This window comes from Azolla caroliniana, unplaced genomic scaffold (genome assembly GCF_043228905.1).
Source record: "Azolla caroliniana isolate FFs.n. ecotype wild unplaced genomic scaffold, voAzoCaro1.0.p SCAF_22, whole genome shotgun sequence".
Lineage (NCBI taxonomy): Eukaryota > Viridiplantae > Streptophyta > Polypodiopsida > Salviniales > Salviniaceae > Azolla > Azolla caroliniana.
This window is the reverse complement of record NW_028230457.1, coordinates 1,681,115-1,699,419: the sequence shown is the minus strand read 5'-3', so window position 1 is coordinate 1,699,419 and position 18,305 is coordinate 1,681,115. Positions and strand designations below refer to the sequence as shown.

At 41.9% G+C, this 18,305-nt stretch overlaps 1 protein-coding gene and 2 long non-coding RNA genes across 3 annotated transcripts; 2 read left to right on the top strand and 1 right to left on the bottom strand.

Annotated features, from left to right (window-relative positions):
- Positions 1 to 2,849: 2,849 nt before the first annotated feature.
- On the top strand, positions 2,850 to 3,495 carry LOC147849752 (uncharacterized). Its single transcript, XR_015531708.1, has 3 exons — positions 2,850 to 3,033; positions 3,255 to 3,327; positions 3,404 to 3,495. It is a non-coding gene; the product is annotated as an uncharacterized LOC147849752 (long non-coding RNA).
- A 5,322-nt stretch (positions 3,496 to 8,817) lies between these two features.
- On the top strand, positions 8,818 to 9,577 carry LOC147849751 (uncharacterized). Its single transcript, XR_015531709.1, has 3 exons — positions 8,818 to 8,917; positions 9,012 to 9,311; positions 9,451 to 9,577. It is a non-coding gene; the product is annotated as an uncharacterized LOC147849751 (long non-coding RNA).
- Positions 9,578 to 10,863: 1,286 nt separating this feature from the next.
- On the bottom strand, positions 10,864 to 12,578 carry LOC147849750 (putative F-box protein At4g22030). Its single transcript, XM_087336893.1, has one exon. It carries the CDS (start codon positions 12,404 to 12,406, stop codon positions 10,949 to 10,951), a length of 1,458 nt encoding a protein of 485 aa, XP_087193019.1. The 5' UTR covers positions 12,407 to 12,578; the 3' UTR covers positions 10,864 to 10,948.
- Between the last annotated feature and the right edge of the window lie 5,727 nt (positions 12,579 to 18,305).

Here is an 18,305-nt window from a genome sequence, read left to right as displayed (position 1 = left end):
CGAAAAACGACGGCGTATTCTCTCGTGTACACACACCAGTTCGGAACGCTCTCAACTTCGTCGCCAGTCCCCCGAGACAGATCTGCACCATCTCGCCTTCCTCGACGTTCACATCGATGGAGGCTAGGGATTCGCATATATCTTTGATCTTCGAGGTGTAATCAACCACCGACAAGTTGCGTTGTCGTAGGTTGCTCAGCTCCTGTCGGAGTTGAAGCTTCCTGGTTGTGGTGCTTGCGGCAAAAATCTTCTTCAGATTTCCCCAAGCATCTTTCGGTGTTTTTGCATCCCGAATGTAGCTTAGGAGCTATTCGCCCACACAAGACGCAAAGCAGTACAGTACTCTGCTCGCCGACTATTCCCAGGCCGGGAAGTCTTTGTGTGTCGAATCGGGTGTTGTGTCATTTGCTCCGTCGACATAGCTCCAGTAATCGTGCCCGAGCAGGTACTGGTGCATCTTGTAGGACCAAGACGCGCAGTTGTTTCTGTCGAGCTTCTCAGTAGGAAGCGAGCTAGCCATGCCTCTATATCCATTTTGTTTTTCCTGTTCTTCTTGGTTAGTTTTCTTTTCAAGCTATGTCGGCTGCAGAGGTTCTCAACCCTCGCGCTCTGATACCATGAAAAAGATTATGTGCAGAAGCAATAGAAAACCGAACACAAAAACTACGCAGGTTTAATGGAGAGCTTGAATACACACAGTACGAGGGAGAGACAGACAGAGAGAGAGAGAGAACACACAGAAAAACAATTCAAAATAATACTCAATCTATACATACACCGTGCTCAGTGAGCACCTTTTATACAAGCCCTGAAAATCGGGTTGACGCAAGTACTGACAATACTTGACTGCTCATAAATGAGCCTCAACACTTACTCCCAAAATTATTCCTTATGAGGAACATCTCTCCAACGGCCTTCCGGTTTACACACCGATACGGCCACGTTATGCGTACTATTTTACGCAGCCAGTCTATGCACTGGGTTACGCACCGTATTACGCACGAATGTTGAGCTTATCTCTCAACATAATATATTTAGATGTGACCGTTGAGGTCATATTTGTAAATAGCCCCAAATTTATATAACTATAAATAGATACAGAAAGCTTTTCTATTGTAACTACAGGTTGGCGAAGGTAGAGCTCGAGCTCGTTGCCTCTGAGTCTCACATTATTGTACCTCTCCTCTATAGTGATCCCGTGGTTTTGCCTCTTGAGGTTTTCCATGTTAATACATTGCGTTGTCTTATTTTCTATTTTCTATTTTCTTCCAATGAGTGAGTGAGACTCGGTTGTGGTCGAGCACTATTCCACACAATCTGGTATCAGAGCATGGAAGATCTAGTCAACGGCATGTTCCAGCTCACCTGCTCCAACTACTCTGTGTGGAAGTTGAAGATGAGGGACATGGAAGTGGTTAAAGAACTCTGGATGTCGGTACAATTCAGGGACAAAAGGCCAGAAAAGATTGATGCATCAACATGGGAGGTGATGCATATGAAGAAGACATCCTATATTCGATGCTTCATCGACATGAGCTTGTACAACAACTACAATGAACAGAGTAAGGTTCATGAACTTTGGGAGAAGATAGGCATCATGTTTGAGAACAAGAATGTCATAAATCGAGTCTCGATCTTCCAGAAGTTAGTGAGACTTAGATATCAAGACGACTCCAGTATGGTGGAGCACATGAATGCCTTCCAGGGTCTGATAAACCAAACAACCTCGTTGGAAGTATCTCTAGCCAACGAGGTAGAGGTTTTGATTGAAGTTGTTGAAATTTGATTGATAGGAGGAACCTATGAAACTTGGCCTACCATTATCTAGAAGATTATTTTAGGCCATATAGAGGTTTGTTGAGTTTACACACATAATCAAGGTCTATATTATTATCTAACATTTGGGGTTGTTCCATATAATATATATCTTCTTCTAAATCACCATGCAAAAACATTGTTTCAACATCAACATGGTGAAGTTCAACATTTAAATATGCCATCATGGCAAGAATCAATCGGAGTGTTGTGATTTTTAGAGTGGGTGAAAAAGTTTCATGGTAGTCCACACCTAGTATTTGTGAGAATCCTCGAGCCACTAATCTCAATTTGAACCTCACAAGAGTACCTAAAGCATCATATTTCTTTGTAAAAAGCCACTTACAACTGATTACATTGGAGTTAGAAGGCCGAGGTACTAATGTTCATGTGTGATTCTTTTGGAGTGCCAAGAATTCAGATTTAATAGCCGCAACCCAATTTTGTTTTTCTTTACTTTTTAATGCTTGCTTGAAGGTGATAATTGGGGCCGTGTCATAGTTGTCTCCTTCAATGATGGCTGCAAAGATGGATATGTCAAACTCCGTCTTTGTTACAAAGTGACATGTCGACTTTTCAAGCACCTCGTCCTTAGTTGCGTCATAGATGTCACTAATTAACCTTACCTTAGTCTTTTTATCCCTAATTTCTTTGTCTTTTAAGGTTGATTTGGAGAGTTGCAGGCTTGCATGCAGCTAACACCCACTTCCTCAAACTGAGGGCTTCTACATTCTGTGGATGTAGAGGAGTTGCAGGGTTTTTGGCGGCCGAGACCCATATTCTCATATCTAGAGCTTTGTTTTGTTGCGATCACGGAGGATGCACAGGGTATCATGTGTTCACCACTCATATGATCACGTTCGAGGCTTCGAGTAATAGATTGGGCAGTGGACTGATCATCTATTTCAAGGCTTCGAGCATACAACTATTTAGCTTCAAGGCTCTGAGCAACAAATCAGCCGACAAATTGACTACCAATTTCGAGATTTCAAGGATATGTTGAGGAGGTGTAGGGTTGTAGGTGACTTGAACTTGTATGTTCAGATTCACAATGACATTTGGATGTTGAAGAAGAGGTGTTGAGTTGTTGGCGGCACACAAACACATCCTCAGGTTCAAGACTTCAAGTGGTTGATTTGGTGGCCACGGACTTGGTGGTGGGCTTGGCAACGGAGGTCATCAACCCCTCATCTTGAGTGGTTGAGATCTAAAACTGAGGTAATTGATTGAGTTTCTTACCTTTGTTTTCTATTCCATTAGTTGTTGGTGCACCATGATTGTTGTGTAGATCAATGTATTGATTAGAGGGATCCCGATGTTGCTCCAATGTTGATGATGTGATTTCATAGAATTCAACTCTCCATGTGTTTTTCTTCATTATTATGTTGTAGAGGCTCAAATTTCTATATGTAAGATGCACTAGATTGTGTTGATGGTAGTGGGTATGTAGAAGAGGATGTTGTAATTCGATTGTCACCAACAATCATGCATTCATTTAGTGAGTTCTCTGTTGTTGTCCTATCATTTTCAGATTCCATTGTTGTTGCTTGAAAATTTGTGATTTCATTTGTAGGGTGTCCACTCCTAGTTTCTTTCATTACATATGATGACCTAGAAAATAGACTTTCTCATCAAACTCCACAAAACGACTAAAAATTATTTCACCGGTATCCAAAAGGTAAAATCTGTATGCTTTTACTCCATATGGCTCCCCATATCCAATAAATTTTCCTTTGATGCACCAATCCTCAAGTTTTGTTCTCTTGGCAATATGTATGCAAATGCGTTTGCTCCAAATACTTGAAGATGTGATATCTCAGGTGCATACCCATACCACATGGTGTATGGAACTTGTCCTTCTATACCTTGGTGAGGAGTTCTATTTTGTAGGTAACAAGTTGTGGCTACTCTTGAGTCCATTCCACTCGTCTTCAGCATATTCTTAGTAGTGTCGTAGTGTAGTTTGTACACTACGTGAAAAACATATAAAATAACCGATTGAATAAATATGAAGAAAAAGAAGAAAATATTAAAATATGTATTACATGCATAGGGCAAGATTCAAACCCTATACCTCCATGTTAAGAGTGTTAAAAAATAGATATCCCACATAGAAAGGTTACTTCACGCATATTTTTTAGGAAAAAGCTTTAGTTAGAAGAAAAACGCATGATAGAAAGAAAAAAAAACTACACATGCACACCTAGCGTGCGTGCATGAACACTATAGTCGATAAAAACGTATGAGTTTAGAAAAAGCATAAAGTCTATCATTAGAAAAAGCATGAATTGCTAAGCCTCTCCCATCACTATATAAGGATGGGAGTAAATTGTAATGGGGAGGAGAAAATTATGGGTGAAAATTCATTAGGGTTCAAAAATAATGATTAATATAATACATTATACTTGTGGGATTCACAAGTTTTCTATATCTCTCTCTTCCAATCTATTCTAATTTATTATTAGGGTTTTAAATATTAATAAAACTAATAAATTATGCTTGTGGGATTCACGATTTTTCTATCTATTTCTCTCTTTCAATCTAAATTAATATTTTTATCTAAGTATTGATTAATACAGTATACTCGTGGGATTCACAAGTTTCCTATCTCTCTCTCTCTCTCTCTTGCAATCTATTCATAACTAGACTCATCTCAAATTCTTCCTCCTCCTAGTCCAAAACCCCAACGGTTCCCACCCGACTCACGCAACGATCCTGCGTCGAAAGGCACGATACACTTGGTGAACTTGACGTGAAGACAAGTGGCAAGGAGATGGAGAATCCGCAAGAGGTGATCAACATGATGATGATGTTCAAGTGGATGTTGCAAGAACAACGTGAGATGTCGGAGATCGTAGTGGTAGTAGAGCAGCTCGTGAAAAGAAACAGGTAATTCAATGGAAAAGACGTGTCACGCTATTTATGTGACTACAAGGTAGAGATGATGCAATGTGGGATATCTAAAAGATTGTAGGTCATATCCTTCAATCGGGTGGCCACGGATGAGCTACAAGAGAGAATCCACAAGATACGGCAACAAAACCCGACGTGGGGGTCCTTTGAATAAGCTTTACAATAGGCATATGACTACAAGAGACCGAAGGGACAAGATCGATGCGAGTTCGACGAATGGGTGGCATCGGAGAAGACCAATCGGAGAAGGGTGTGGAACAAGCCATCCTCTCTTCTTGCGAAAGAACGATTGGTCGATGACTTGAGAAACCTTCTTCCACCCTTGAAGTGGTGTTCGCAAAATTGATTCTTGCATGATCGAGGGAGATAAAGAGTGTGAGGTGGACGTGATTAAGGAGGTAGCCACGAAAGATGGCATCAAATCGGAGGTGGCTATGGACGAGTCAATGGCGAATGGTCGTGTCGAGAGTTTCCCACCACTAATTCCAGAGACTTCGACAATTGCGTCTGAGAACCAATGTGAGCCCGAAGAGACAGAAGGTGGCAGTGAGGAAACGAAGGTCGAATACGATGCATACGACAAAGAGATAGCCGAGGAGGTGGCTATGTGCGAAACAACAAAGGAAGATAATATCAAGGATTCTTGTCCACTAATTCTAGAGACTTCGGCGGTTGTGTCCGACAACCAACGTGAGACCGGAGAGACGGGAGGTGGTAGTAAAGGAACGTAAAGCCGGAAGAGGGTCAAGATGGAAGATGATCCGACCGGAATTCTAGCCTAAACAAAAGCCGAACCAGGCGGAAGTGGATTTGGCCAAAATCCAATTGGTCGAGCCCAACCCAGACGGAAATCGTTCCAATCAAAAGCCGATCGGACAAGACCGATTCGGAAAGAAGTCGATGTTGATGAAGACAAGGAAGAGGCCAAGCAAAGACACTACCACGGATGACAAGGACCAAGCGGGCCAAGAGGATTTGAAGGGTGCTACTAAGGATGAGATCTAGACAGAGAAAGAGAGCTCTAACATGAAGATTGTCAACTCTAAAGCAAGATTGTACAACGAAGGTGGACAAAGTGAGAAGCATGACAACATGCACTTGAAGGGTCTACATGGGATAGTCAATGTCGGTATTCGGACAAATCCTTGGGAAGGAAGGCACGAAACAAGAATAAATGATGGGTCGAAGTGCCTTGACCAAGAAGACAATCGGGACGAAGGTGGCACATGCACGAGACATGAAGGATTAAGCGTAGGAGGAGCACAAGGAGCCATGACAACCGGCCATGGCAATGCAAAGAGTGAACGAAGAATATGGTGGATTGGATGGCGACAATGGTTCCGGTGGAAGGAATGGACATGCTCAAAATGGAGAGACAAAGTCGACATAGCAGGAGAAACAGAGGGTATTATAGATGAAGGAGAATAACAAGCTCTGGCAACTTCAGCACATACCAGAGGATGTGCAAGTTCGGAGGGGGTGAGTGTCGTAGTGTAGTTTGTACACTACGTGAAAAATGTATAAAATAATCGATTGAATGTTAAAATATGTATTATATGCATATAATAGGGAAAGACTCAAACCCTATACCTCCATGTTAATAATTTAAAGCCTTACCATTATACTAACACATCATGAGTGTTAGAAAAACAGATATCCCACATAGAAAGGTTACTTCACGCATATTTTCTAGAAAAAAGCTTTAGTTAGAAGAAAAACATATGATTGAAAAAAAAAAAACTACACATGCACACCTAGCGTTGTCGTGAAGATTTTCGGCAATGGTGTGAAAATCGCATAAAACATACGAAATCGAGTATAAATAATATAAAACAATAATAGTGAAATTACTATTTTAATATCTTGGTACAAAAAGGTGGAGGTCTTCAAGAGCTTTCGAATGCACTTTACTACAGTACAAACGGACATCTAAGTCTCAAGTTATGTGGGTAGGAAGTTTGCAAAGAAAAAGAGAAAGATAAAACTATGAGATATCCCACATAGACAAGACAAATAAGGATCCCACCTTATATAACGCAGAGCAAAAGCTATTTTCTTTGTGTTTATGTGTGGAGCATAGAGAGTTCAAGCTTACTTGAACTAAGTTAATTGGATGAGTGGTGTGGCCTAGCTACTTGTAAAGTTTTTGGCCAACCAAAACCGGCAGCAACCGGCGACGGAGCCGGTGACCGGCAAGCGACTCGGGATGCGGACTCAGCCGGACCAAACGGATGCAAATCGGACAGATCGGTCGGGTCAGTTGATCGCGGTGCATGGTGTCTTGAAGATATTTGGTCCAAAAACCTAATAGTATTTTGTGCATAAAAGAAAAAGACTTAAGCAAGACTCAAACTTAACACCTCCAAGATAGGAAACAATAGGCTTACCATTAAGCCAAATCATTTCTTTAGGGATTATATTTTTATCATTATAGCTTTACATGTAAATTCTCATGTGTGAGAGCTTAGATGATGACATGGTAAGCATGCATTGCATGCATTTCATGCATTTCGTGCATGTCTTGCACCCTCACATGCACCATATGCATGGGGGCATCTATAAAAGAGTGAAGGAATCAAGAAAAAGGGGGATTTTTATCAAGCAAGCTTTGTAAATTATATCAAAATTAATATTAAGAAGAAAATTTGTTATCCTTTTGATGATATACCTTGTTCTTCAAATCTAAAGTCAAGAGTTCAATCTTAATCTCTCTTTCTATTTCAATCATTCTAAACCTGTTTTAAAATTGGAATCTTTATCTCAATCTCTCTCTCCCAATCTATCTTAAATACTTTTTCGCTAAACTAGTACAAACTTCGAATCCTTCCGGTTCAAGACCCCGGCAGTTCCGCCTCACGATCCGCTCGTAGTGACGGATCTTCACGACAGCGTGCGTGCATGAACACTATAGTCGATAAAAACGCATGAGTTTAGAAAAAGCATAAAGTTAAAAGAAAGCATAAAGTCTATAGTTAGAGAAAGCATGAATTGCTAAGCCTCTCCCATCGCTATATAAGGATGGGAGTAAATTGTAATGGGGAGGAGAAAATTATGGGTGAAAATTCATTAGGGTTCAAAAATAATGATTAATATAATACATTATACTTGTGGGATTCACAAGTTTTCTATATCTCTCTCTTCCAATCTATTCTAATTTATTATTAGGGTTTTAAATATTAATAAAACTAATAAATTATGTTTGTGGGATTCACGAGTTTTCTATCTATTTCTCTCTTTCAATCTTAATTAATATTTTTATCTAAGTATTGATTAATACACTATACTCATGGGATTCACGAGTTTCCTATCTCTCTCTCTCTTTTGCAATCTATTCATAACTAGACTCGTCTCAAATTCTTCCTCCTCCTAGTTCAAAACCCCAGCGGTTCCCTCCTGACGCACGCAACGATCCAACGTCGAAAGGCAAGACAACGGATTTAATAAGGTGCAATTCTTTCTCTCGGTTATCCCATTTTGTTGAGGTGTGGAAATAGTTGACTTTTGATGAAATATACCACTTTTTTTGTTAAAGGCCTCTCACTCTTGTGAAACAAACTCCCCACCATTGTCACTTCTTATTACTTTGACTTTAAGTTGTGTTTGATTTTTCAACAAAGCTCTTATATGCACAAAATGCTTTGAATACGTTTCCCTTCTGTTTAAGAAAGCTAACCATTATGAATCGCGAAGCGTTATCAATGAATGTTATAAAGTACCTTGCTCCAGAGAGTGAGTTGGGAGTTATCAATCCACGTACATCCAAGTGAACAAGTTGACGTAGTTCCTTTGTCTTTGAGTTACTTAGTGGAAATGATTTTTGAGCCATTTTCCCATACAAGTATTCTTCACAAATATCAATAGATTTAAAGATTTTGGAAGGTAAACCTCTTACCAGGTTCTGATTTTGACACAACTTGAGTGTTGGTGTATGTAGATGATCGAGCATGCAATGCCATAGATAGGTGGGGGACAAATTGTCTACTCCTCCTTGATGTACTTCAGCAGTTAATACTTCTCCTTGATTTGCCTTGACAGGATATAGTTGCCCTTGTTTTGGAGATACAATTTTTATCTCATGTTGGTCATCTTGGATATATAGGGTAGCTTGTTGTTTGTTGAATTTTATTGTCATTCCTTTTGCAGTAGCTTGTCCCATTGACAATAGACGTTTTGCAATTCCAGGCACAAAGTATATATCTGAAATTTGTACAAGATGATTACTAATGAGCCTTAATTTAATATTACCTTTCCCAACCACCACTTTTTTACCTTTGTTTCTGAAGGTGACCTTCAATGGCATTGGGAGCTCTTGATAGTTGTCCAACCAATCTTTTCGATATGTTAGATGGTGAGTAGCTCCAATATCCAAGAACCAGGTGCTATCATCTTCATTTTGATTTTCTTCAAGTGTGTTTGCATGATATGCTTGAATGTACTCTTCTTCCTCATGTTCTCCGTTTTGTTCACGTTCCTCTTCAAAAGACTATTCTATATTTCTATCATCTTCTTGTTGGATAACCACATTATGTGTCTGGGGTCGGTTGGAGTTCTTCTCTGCTTGCTTGAGGCGACATACTCGCTCAGTATGTCCTTCCTTCTTGCAATATCTACAGATGATTCTAAAGCTTCCATTTTGCCGTGAGTTGTTCCCATAGTATTTTTGTATTTCACTCTTTAAAGTGTATGTTTTATTATTAGATTCACTATTTCTTACTTTATCAGGTCTGTACCTTTGTTGGTTTGTTGGATGACCCCTTTGGAATCGATTCATGGAGACTGCCATTGCGACCGGTTGAGCATTATTCTTCTTTTGTCATCAAATGTCTTCATGGTGGATCTTAGTTAGTAGCTTAGATAATGTTGCGGTGCTACTATGCATAGTGATAAATGTTCCCCAAGATTCAGGGAGTTTGCTTAGTACTGATCCAATCTTGATGTCTTCTGAGATGCAATTGTCGGCAGTAGTTGCATCATCCATGGTTGCCTCCCAGGTTGATAAGAAGGTAGGGACATCTTCTTCTTCCTGTAAAACACACATATTAAACAAGGTAGCTAAAGTATAAAGTTTAATTGTATCATCTTGAGGTTCATATAGTTCCTTCAGTTTTGCCCACATCGCAATTGCAGATGTGAGTTTTCGAATAACTTCTAACTGTTTTTCATCTACATTTAACATTTTATCTAGTCCAACTCTTTTATCCAGCTTTCGGCACTAGTTCCATTCGTTTGATTTTTTATTTTCAAGTTTTGGACTAGCGCTAGTTGTGACTTCGAGGAGCTCGTCATCATCAAGCAAAAGCTCCATCCAAGTCTTCCGAGTTTTGTAGTTTTTCTCTATCAATTTGTCCAAGGTATATTTCCTGCTTGAGCTTGCCATAGTGATAGTATTGAGATTTGTTTATCTAAAATAATCTGTGGTGAGTTTTGTTGGTTATAGAGGAGTATGAGATTCAGATTGTGCAACCTGGCTCTGATACCATGTAAAACAGGTTAGAACATAATGGAAGGGATTGACAAGAGAGAGAGAGAGAGAGAGATTTTGGAACAATGTAGACAGGTTAGAACATAATGGAAGGGATTGACAAGAGAGAGAGAGAGAGAGATTTTGGAACAATGTAGATCAAGGTGTATATTATATTAAGAACCTACATTAACAACTCAGATGTAGTACCACACACACACTACTAAACAATACTTAATACATATATATACATACATAGAAGTAAAGGGTGACCGTTACTTCTTTGTAATTGTTGTTGTTGTCTTTTTCCTTATTGTTCTTGTGTAACTCTTATTTTGTCTTTATCTTCGTAAGTAATGTTTTATCATTTTGTGGTGTAAGCAGTTAATCTTAACAAGGAATTCAATTTCTTGCTTAGGGAAAGATGTCTAATCTTATCTATACATATATACTCAGAAATCTTTTGCAAACCAGTTAATGCATCAATTTTGCCTCTTTGATTAATCAACAGATTCATGAGGATAGGAATTCAAATTTCTTTCCTGGGTAAATGATGATGATGTCTAATACCTTTATAATATATATATGTATGTATACACAAAGATATCTTGTAAACCAATCTTCATTATGCATGTTAATTTTTTCCCTGTGGGATTAAAAACAGAGATGAACATGAGATGGGAATTCAATTTCCGAGCTCTACAATATATACAAAATTTTGGTGCCCCAACCCCTCCCCAATTCATCCTCTGAGAAATTTTAAAAGAGAGTCCCTGCTGGGGCAGGTGATTCGGTGATGGTGGTGGTGTCATCGGCCGGGATTAAGGCGGAGGCAGTCGGGGATCGGCCCAGCTCGTACGCAACCCGTTGCCGGAAGAGCTCCCCGTTTTCACGCTCCTCCACGGGGGCATCCAGCGCCTCATTGATGGAGCCCTCTATGTTGGCATAGTACCCGGCGCTGTTCCGGTACAGCTCCGCCACCATGCCCATCTGCATGTCATTCGAGAAGCTTCCGGCAAATGCCGCCATGGCGCTGCAGGCGGCCGCCATTACCCCCAAATGTTGGATGGCGCCGATTTGGCCGGCGGCCACGAGCACCGGCTGTGCCGCGTTCAGGAGGGCCGCCGCCGCCGCTAGCATGGGCGCCGCTATCGCCAGGGATTTGTTGATCTTCACCACGTTCGTCGCCCAACTGCTGTACGTCTTAATGTCCGAGCGGCGGAGGCGGGCGGCGACGCCCCGGAGCTCCGCCTCCAGGTCCGCGTTCCAGCCGCCGCTCCGCCCCCCTGCTTCTTCTTGGGCTTCGGATCTCTGGTCGTGGACGATGGGGCCGCTTGGCCTGGCCAGAGGGGCGATGAGCAGGGGAGGGAGCATTTGGGATGGGAACTTCTCGAGGCCGCCCGGCGTGAGCGGCATGGGGAAGGCTTTGTCCAGCGCTTCCAGGCGGCGGCGGCAGTCCCGCAGAACAACCGCCGATGGCTGCCGGAGATACGGCGCCGCTTTGATCGCATAATCGATGTCGCTCACCAGTTTGCGGAAGAGGCGAGCCGCGGTCCGCTGCTCCTCCGCCAGCTGAGAGGGCTGGAACTGGTTTATGACCGACATCATGGCGGCGCCGCCGGCGTTGAGGAGGGCGGCCGGCAGGGTGAGGCTGGCGATATTGGCGGAGATTTGGGCGGCCACCATGGCGCCGCTGAGGGCGGCCAAGACGGTGGCGGTCATGGAGGCGGCGGTGAGAGTGTGCTGGAAGAGCTTGTTCCAGTTGTCCCGCTGGGCGGCCAGGATAGCGTGCATCTCGGCTCGGTCGGAGGCGGCATTGGCCAGAAGTCGGAGCTCCGCCACTCGAAAGGCCTCCTCTTCAGCGGCGGCGCTGGGGTGCTGGCGGTGGTGGAGGGGGGTGTGGTCATTGTCCCAGAAGGAAAGGGGGTCATCTCTCATAGAGGTGTAGGGGCTGGCGGCGGCCGCGGCGATCTGTGGCGGTGCTGCCGTGGTGGTCCGGGGCTCGGAAATGAGCTGACAAACGAGAAGGGTGTGGCGATTCTTGCCGTCATTGTGAGTGGAGGCGGGGATCGGGACGGGTACCGGGATGGTAGTGAATGGGCGGGGAAAAGAGTGATATGGGCGAGAGAGCCGACACACACGGGAGGAGAAGTTAGCGGTTGCGATGGAAGTGGCGGCGGTGGCGGCGGGAGAGGCAGAAATGGTGGTGGGTTTCATAACAAGAGGCTGAATTTTGGGTGAAGGAAGGGATGAACACAATGCTTTCTGATTTCCTCTTATTATGTGTAGAGAACACAAGCGTCAAAGGAAAGCTGAATTTGGATGGAAGAGGATGAACACAATGGTTTTTTGCTTTTTGTTCTTTGCCTTTTGCTTTTGTCTGTACTTCTCCTCTTCTTTTATGTATGTGTAGAGAACACTCTCCTTGGTACTACATATATATATGTCTTCTTCTTCTTCTTCTTCTTCTTCTTGATTGTGCATAAAAGAGTGGATGGCTTTTGACTTGGAATGAGTCAAGGGTATACTCTCTACTATTCACAGCCAAGTCATAATCCATCATCAATCTTATATATTCCATTCTATTCTATTCTATGTTCAAAAGTAAAACCATCATGTGTGACACCATGGGGACGTGTTCGTTTCCTCGTGTACGAATTCATTCCCGAATATTTCGTTCTTAACTATGGTTGGGTATATCTGGCCTGGACAAACATGTGCCAGTTCATACTTGAGGCTCACCATACACCATAAATACTTAATAGATGCAATGGATCTTGCTCTTTATAGCAAAGTGAGATATACTTGTGTTTTTATGTCCAAAAACATGCCACATACAACTATGGACATTGACCATTAGCGTTTATAGAATTGATGTCAAACTTGGATATTTAAGCATTAGACAAGAAAATGACCATAATAAGCATTAAGCGACAAATTAAGTTATCAAATGACCACATTAGACAATTTGAGCCTTTAGTTCTTGTGATGGTAGTTATTTCGATTGTTTGTGTCATACATGCCTTATCATAGTCGACGCATCAATATGAACATGTCACCTTGATGTAAAGAGGCATATAAATTTACCATGTTGATGTAATGGGTTACTCATTCGTCATAAACTTGCCCCAAGCTTTTCAGCAATTATTTAAATATCTTTCCATGTATATGGACTATACTGCATTTTTTGCATACTGCATTTTTTGCATGGTACTCCCCATGGCTCATGGATCATGACAATCCCATAATAAGAACCAAAATGCACATAAGTTACATCACATTTTTTAACATGGCATGATCATATAAAAAAAAGATATGTTGTACATTCTTATTTCAAATTTGACCAAGTATGAAATGTTTGTGGATCCGACCATCTCATGTAATGGTGACTTTGTAATGTCTAAATTTTAAACAATGGACTTTGCTAGTTGAAACTATGAAATATGGCGGTTTGCATTCACCATTTTGCTTTGATCAAATTCTCATTTCTCTAGTGCTATGAATAATATATCTTGGGTCGATGCCTACATAGTAGCTTGTGTAATTCAAATAGAGCCACATGCCCATCTGTAGGTTATTCAAAACGCTAGTGTTTGGAAATTCATAGGACACTTGCATAGTAGTATAGAAAGGCATAGCATCAATTATATATTTGTACGAAAGTTTTCCTACAATCATGATCTTCCATTTAGCCTTATGGGTTACATATATAGTTGCTCCCCTTTTCATTGGGGTGCATCTTTTCAAACGCTAGTTCACATTATAAAATAATTAATTTGTAATCTATGTAGAACTAAGTTTTCATAACACGAGACAAACTTGTATGTTGGTCAAACTTTTATTAATAAATCAGCCGACATTTATTTGTAGATGCATACTCGAGTAGAAGTTCTTATTTTTAGTCAACTCTCTTAAGAAATGATATTTCTACTCCAAGTGTATTATTTTCTCCTAGCGATTCAGATTTTGGCCAACTAGATACACTAAATATTGTCACAGAACATCTACATGTAGGCTAGCTTGCATAGTTGAAGTTCTTGAAATAGAGTTTGCAACCATAATCCTTTAGCAACCAATACTATGCTATAAAGTTAGCATCTATTGATTTCAAGCATGCCAACTTATTTTAGAAAGAAATAATTTAATGAATGCTAAGAGTATCTAGATTGAGATTGTGCTTAATTTGCACTAAATCTATTATAGAGAAAGCCTCAGAGAGTTCCAAAATTGATTGGGTGATTTCAAATTATGTTCCCATGATAGGGGTGTCCCCCATCCATATGTGACGTTACTACTAGCAATTTTCTGGATGCATGGTTAAGTTTAATGTAAGGTTTTGGTTCAATTAACAACCTAGAGTAACCATGAGAGAGCATAATTTTGTTTACTTCTGAAACCATAATTGAAGAGATTTGAATTATATAAGACCATAGAGAGATCCACGGAGCCAATAAACATAGTTCACTTGAGTACATAATGTCTCAAGTCATATTTTGTGGCAACTAGAACCCTTCACATTTCAAATATTATTGATTTTGATGATTGGAGTATGTATGGTGTTCACTTTTATAGTGGTGGTTTGGTTGGCACATGTGTGGAAGGGCCAATCGTCACTATCCAAAGGGAGAATGTGTGGTTTGACCAACGATGGTGAAGGTAGTGATCGAAGTTAGACATCCAACACTAGGTTAGCTACTTGTTTAGGTTATAAGCAAATGGATGGAACCCACTGAGAAATATTGGAATATTGTTTCATTTTGTTCATGTGATATTGTTTTTGAGAAAGTATCACAAGATGGCCAAGTAGGTAAAATTGTCATTATCATGGACAACTAATCGAATAACGTTTATGAGAGGATGTTGCCATAATTATAATAGAATTTAATAAAAGTATTTTTATTCACAAGGTCGGCCACAAATATTATGTTCTTTTTGTTGCATTCAATATATGAATCCCGCCTCAAATAAAATTGTGATCCAATTGATATGGGTTGTACCATGTCGAAGGTCATACTCAACACTATTGCTATTGAATCCCACCTCAAAGGAATTTTCTAATGGCATGTAACCTTTGAACCATTCCACCCTTGATGTAAGATGACATGTTGCTCATGTATAATTATCCTTGTGGATTCGTGGAAGGCATCTAATCAAGGGTAGTGGGGGCTATGACGGCAATGAAAGAATCTTCATTGTCCTTTTCGAAGAAATTGTAAATTAGATGATGCAAGATAAGCATCACCCAAGTTTATAAGGTTTTTCAATGTTTAATATTATAAAACAATCCATTTTGAATCATCCCCACATTTCCGCCAATTTTTACAAAATAATTCTAAGAAGCATTGATTTGGGTTCATTTTATTTAAATTCCTTTGAGTAGATTCACCATTTGTAGATTGATGTAAGTTCCAAGATTATTTTTAAATTAACAAAAACATTACATAATGTGTAGGCATACATTGATCGATGATGAATATATTGTTGAAGGATTATCTCCATGATCATCAATTTTATTGGTTGGGTACAAAGTTGCCACTTTAGTTATTGCTTATATGCTTGCTTGGCATTATCAAATACCTCCATCCAATCAAAGTCCTATCGTTGGTAACGTGGGAGACTTCTTCCTTGGGTCGGGCTCTTCAAATGGATAGCTTGCAGAAGTATAAAACACATCAATCCTCTCATGTATATTTGTAGATCCCATTATCAATATTACATGCAAGAAAAATAGAAAATGTCAAAAATGTCAAAAATGTTTAGGGATGCAATAAAAAAAATGTTGCATTTCAGAGATACAAGAGAGAGAGAGAGAGAGAAAGACATATTAACATCTTTTGGCCCATGAGAGAAAAAGGTAATGTATTGTATTGAAGTTCTCTTATAACCATAATCTATCCCACGTAGCCTTATCGTTATATATTTGCCATCCTTTTAACCTTGATTCAACTTTTCAAACCATTGTCCATATTTTCGTTGTTGATTTCTTTTCTTTTAACTTGTTAATTTTGAGAGACAAAGTATTACAACATTCTCGTTATAAGAAAGTGTCGCATTTGTTTCAATCAACTAATCATTTCATGATTCGGAGCCACAACATTTGACTATATGCATATATAGTTTTTGTTGTTGTTCACCATTGAAAGAAAGGTCAAAACCTTGGTTCTAACTCAATTCAAACTTTGGTTGAAGAGTAAAGAGAATTCTTGTGACACCATATTTCCAAGCCCCAATCCAAATCATTTTGAAATTCCGACCTTGTGAGTATCTATTCAAAAGGAAGAGATACGATCCGATGTGTTGGAACACTTCCATGAGCGCATTACCATTTTCATTGCAAAGGAATAGAGTCATATGTGTCATGAATTACTATGAGAAACGCTTGTGGCGAGAACATTTGTGGTTTTTCATATAGGGTATCGCATTGTGAGTTCACATGATATGCCATATGTACATTTTTCGATTGAATGGACCTAGTAGGTTGTTGGTACCATCATTGACTTTGTGTCGACGGAACAATGGAGCCTCATACAACGTGTCTTATATGTTGAAGTGTAAGGAAACGAAAGGTGAATATGGCGTTTGAGATTCATAAACCCTGATAATGATGAGAATTTAGGGTTTAACTTGGAACTTCTTTAGGTACTGTTTCATTTTCCATGGCTATAGTTCGTAGGGTTTGGGTCAGTACCAATGTCAATATCGTCAATCCGTGTCAATGGTTCGATCACGTGTGATGTTCCTCGTGGGATATCATTTCATTCAATCACTCGTGATGTTCCTCGTGGGACATCATTTCCTTCAATCTCGGGTGTTTTTCGTAGTGGGACATCATTTCATTCAATTGTAATGGTCGAACCAAAAGTGTGGGGAGTTCCTCGTGGAACACCTCCTTCATTTGGCCATATGGGGTCGTTCGCTCGTCTGTCCAAACATGGCCAGAAATCGCAATGTGGAAAGACGGCAAGGTTAGATTATTGGCAATCATCCGGGTGATCATGGCACAATTGTTGGGCGGCGTCGGCCGGGAAATGTCCGGTCTCATACCCGACGCGTTGCCGGAACAAAGTTGCATGGCCTCGTTCTGCCACGGGAGTGCTTAGGATTTCTCGGATCGAAGTCTCCACGTTCGTGTAGTGCCCGGCCGCGTTCCGGTATAGCTCCACCACCATTCCTAGCTGCATATCATTGGACAAGCTACCCACGAAGGCCGCAACAGCGCTACACATTGCCGCCATCACCGCCAAATGGCCATGGCCAACACCGGCGGCGGCGGCGGCGGCGCCACCCCCAACGACCACCGTGTTGAGGAGCGCCGCCGCCCCTGCCAACATGGGCCCAGCTATGGCCAGCCCTTTGTTGATCTTCACCACGTTTTGCGCCCACCCTGTGTAGGTCCCGGCCTCTTGGCCCCCCACGAGGCCGGCGATGCCCTGGAGCTCCGCCTCCAGTTCGGAGCTCCAGACTGATGAATTGGGCTGCTCCTCCTCCTCCATGGCTGCTGGCTCCTCCGCCGGCAGAGCTAGCGGGGCGATGAGCATGGGGGGCCGTATTTGGGACGGGAATTTCTCGAGACCACCCGGCGTGAGCGGCATGGGGAAGGATTTGTCCAGCGCTTCCAGGCGGCGGCGGCAGTCCCGCAGCAGAACCGCAAATGGCTGGCGTAGATTCGGCCCCACTTGGAGAGCGTACTCGATCTCGCTCACCAGCTTCTTGAAGAGGCGAGCGGCGGATCGCTGCTCCTCTGCAAGCTGCGACGGCTGGAATTGGTTTATGACAGACATCATAACGGCGGCGCCGGCGTTGAGAAGCGCCGCTGGGACGGCGAGGCTATGGAGATCTGCGGAAGCGGCTCCTCCGGAGGTGGCCATCGCGCTATTAATGGCGGCCAAGAGGGTGGCGGTCATGGTGGCGGCGGTGAGGGTGGGCTGGAAGAGCTTGTTCCAGTTGTCGCGCTGGGTGGCAAGGATGGCGTGCATCTCGGCTCGGTCGGAGGCGGCGGCGGCGAGGAGGCGGAGCTCCGCCTCTAGGAAGGTCTCGTCGGCGGCGGGTTCAGGGCGGCGGCGGTGGAGGAGGAGGAGGGCGCGCTGGGCTTCCAAGAAGGGAAGGGGGTGGTCTC

What these genes read in the sequence shown, in the direction of transcription:
- LOC147849750 (XM_087336893.1), bottom strand. Translation starts at nt 12,406, where the DNA reads ATGAAACCCACCACCATTTCTGCCTCTCCCGCCGCCACCGCCGCCACT.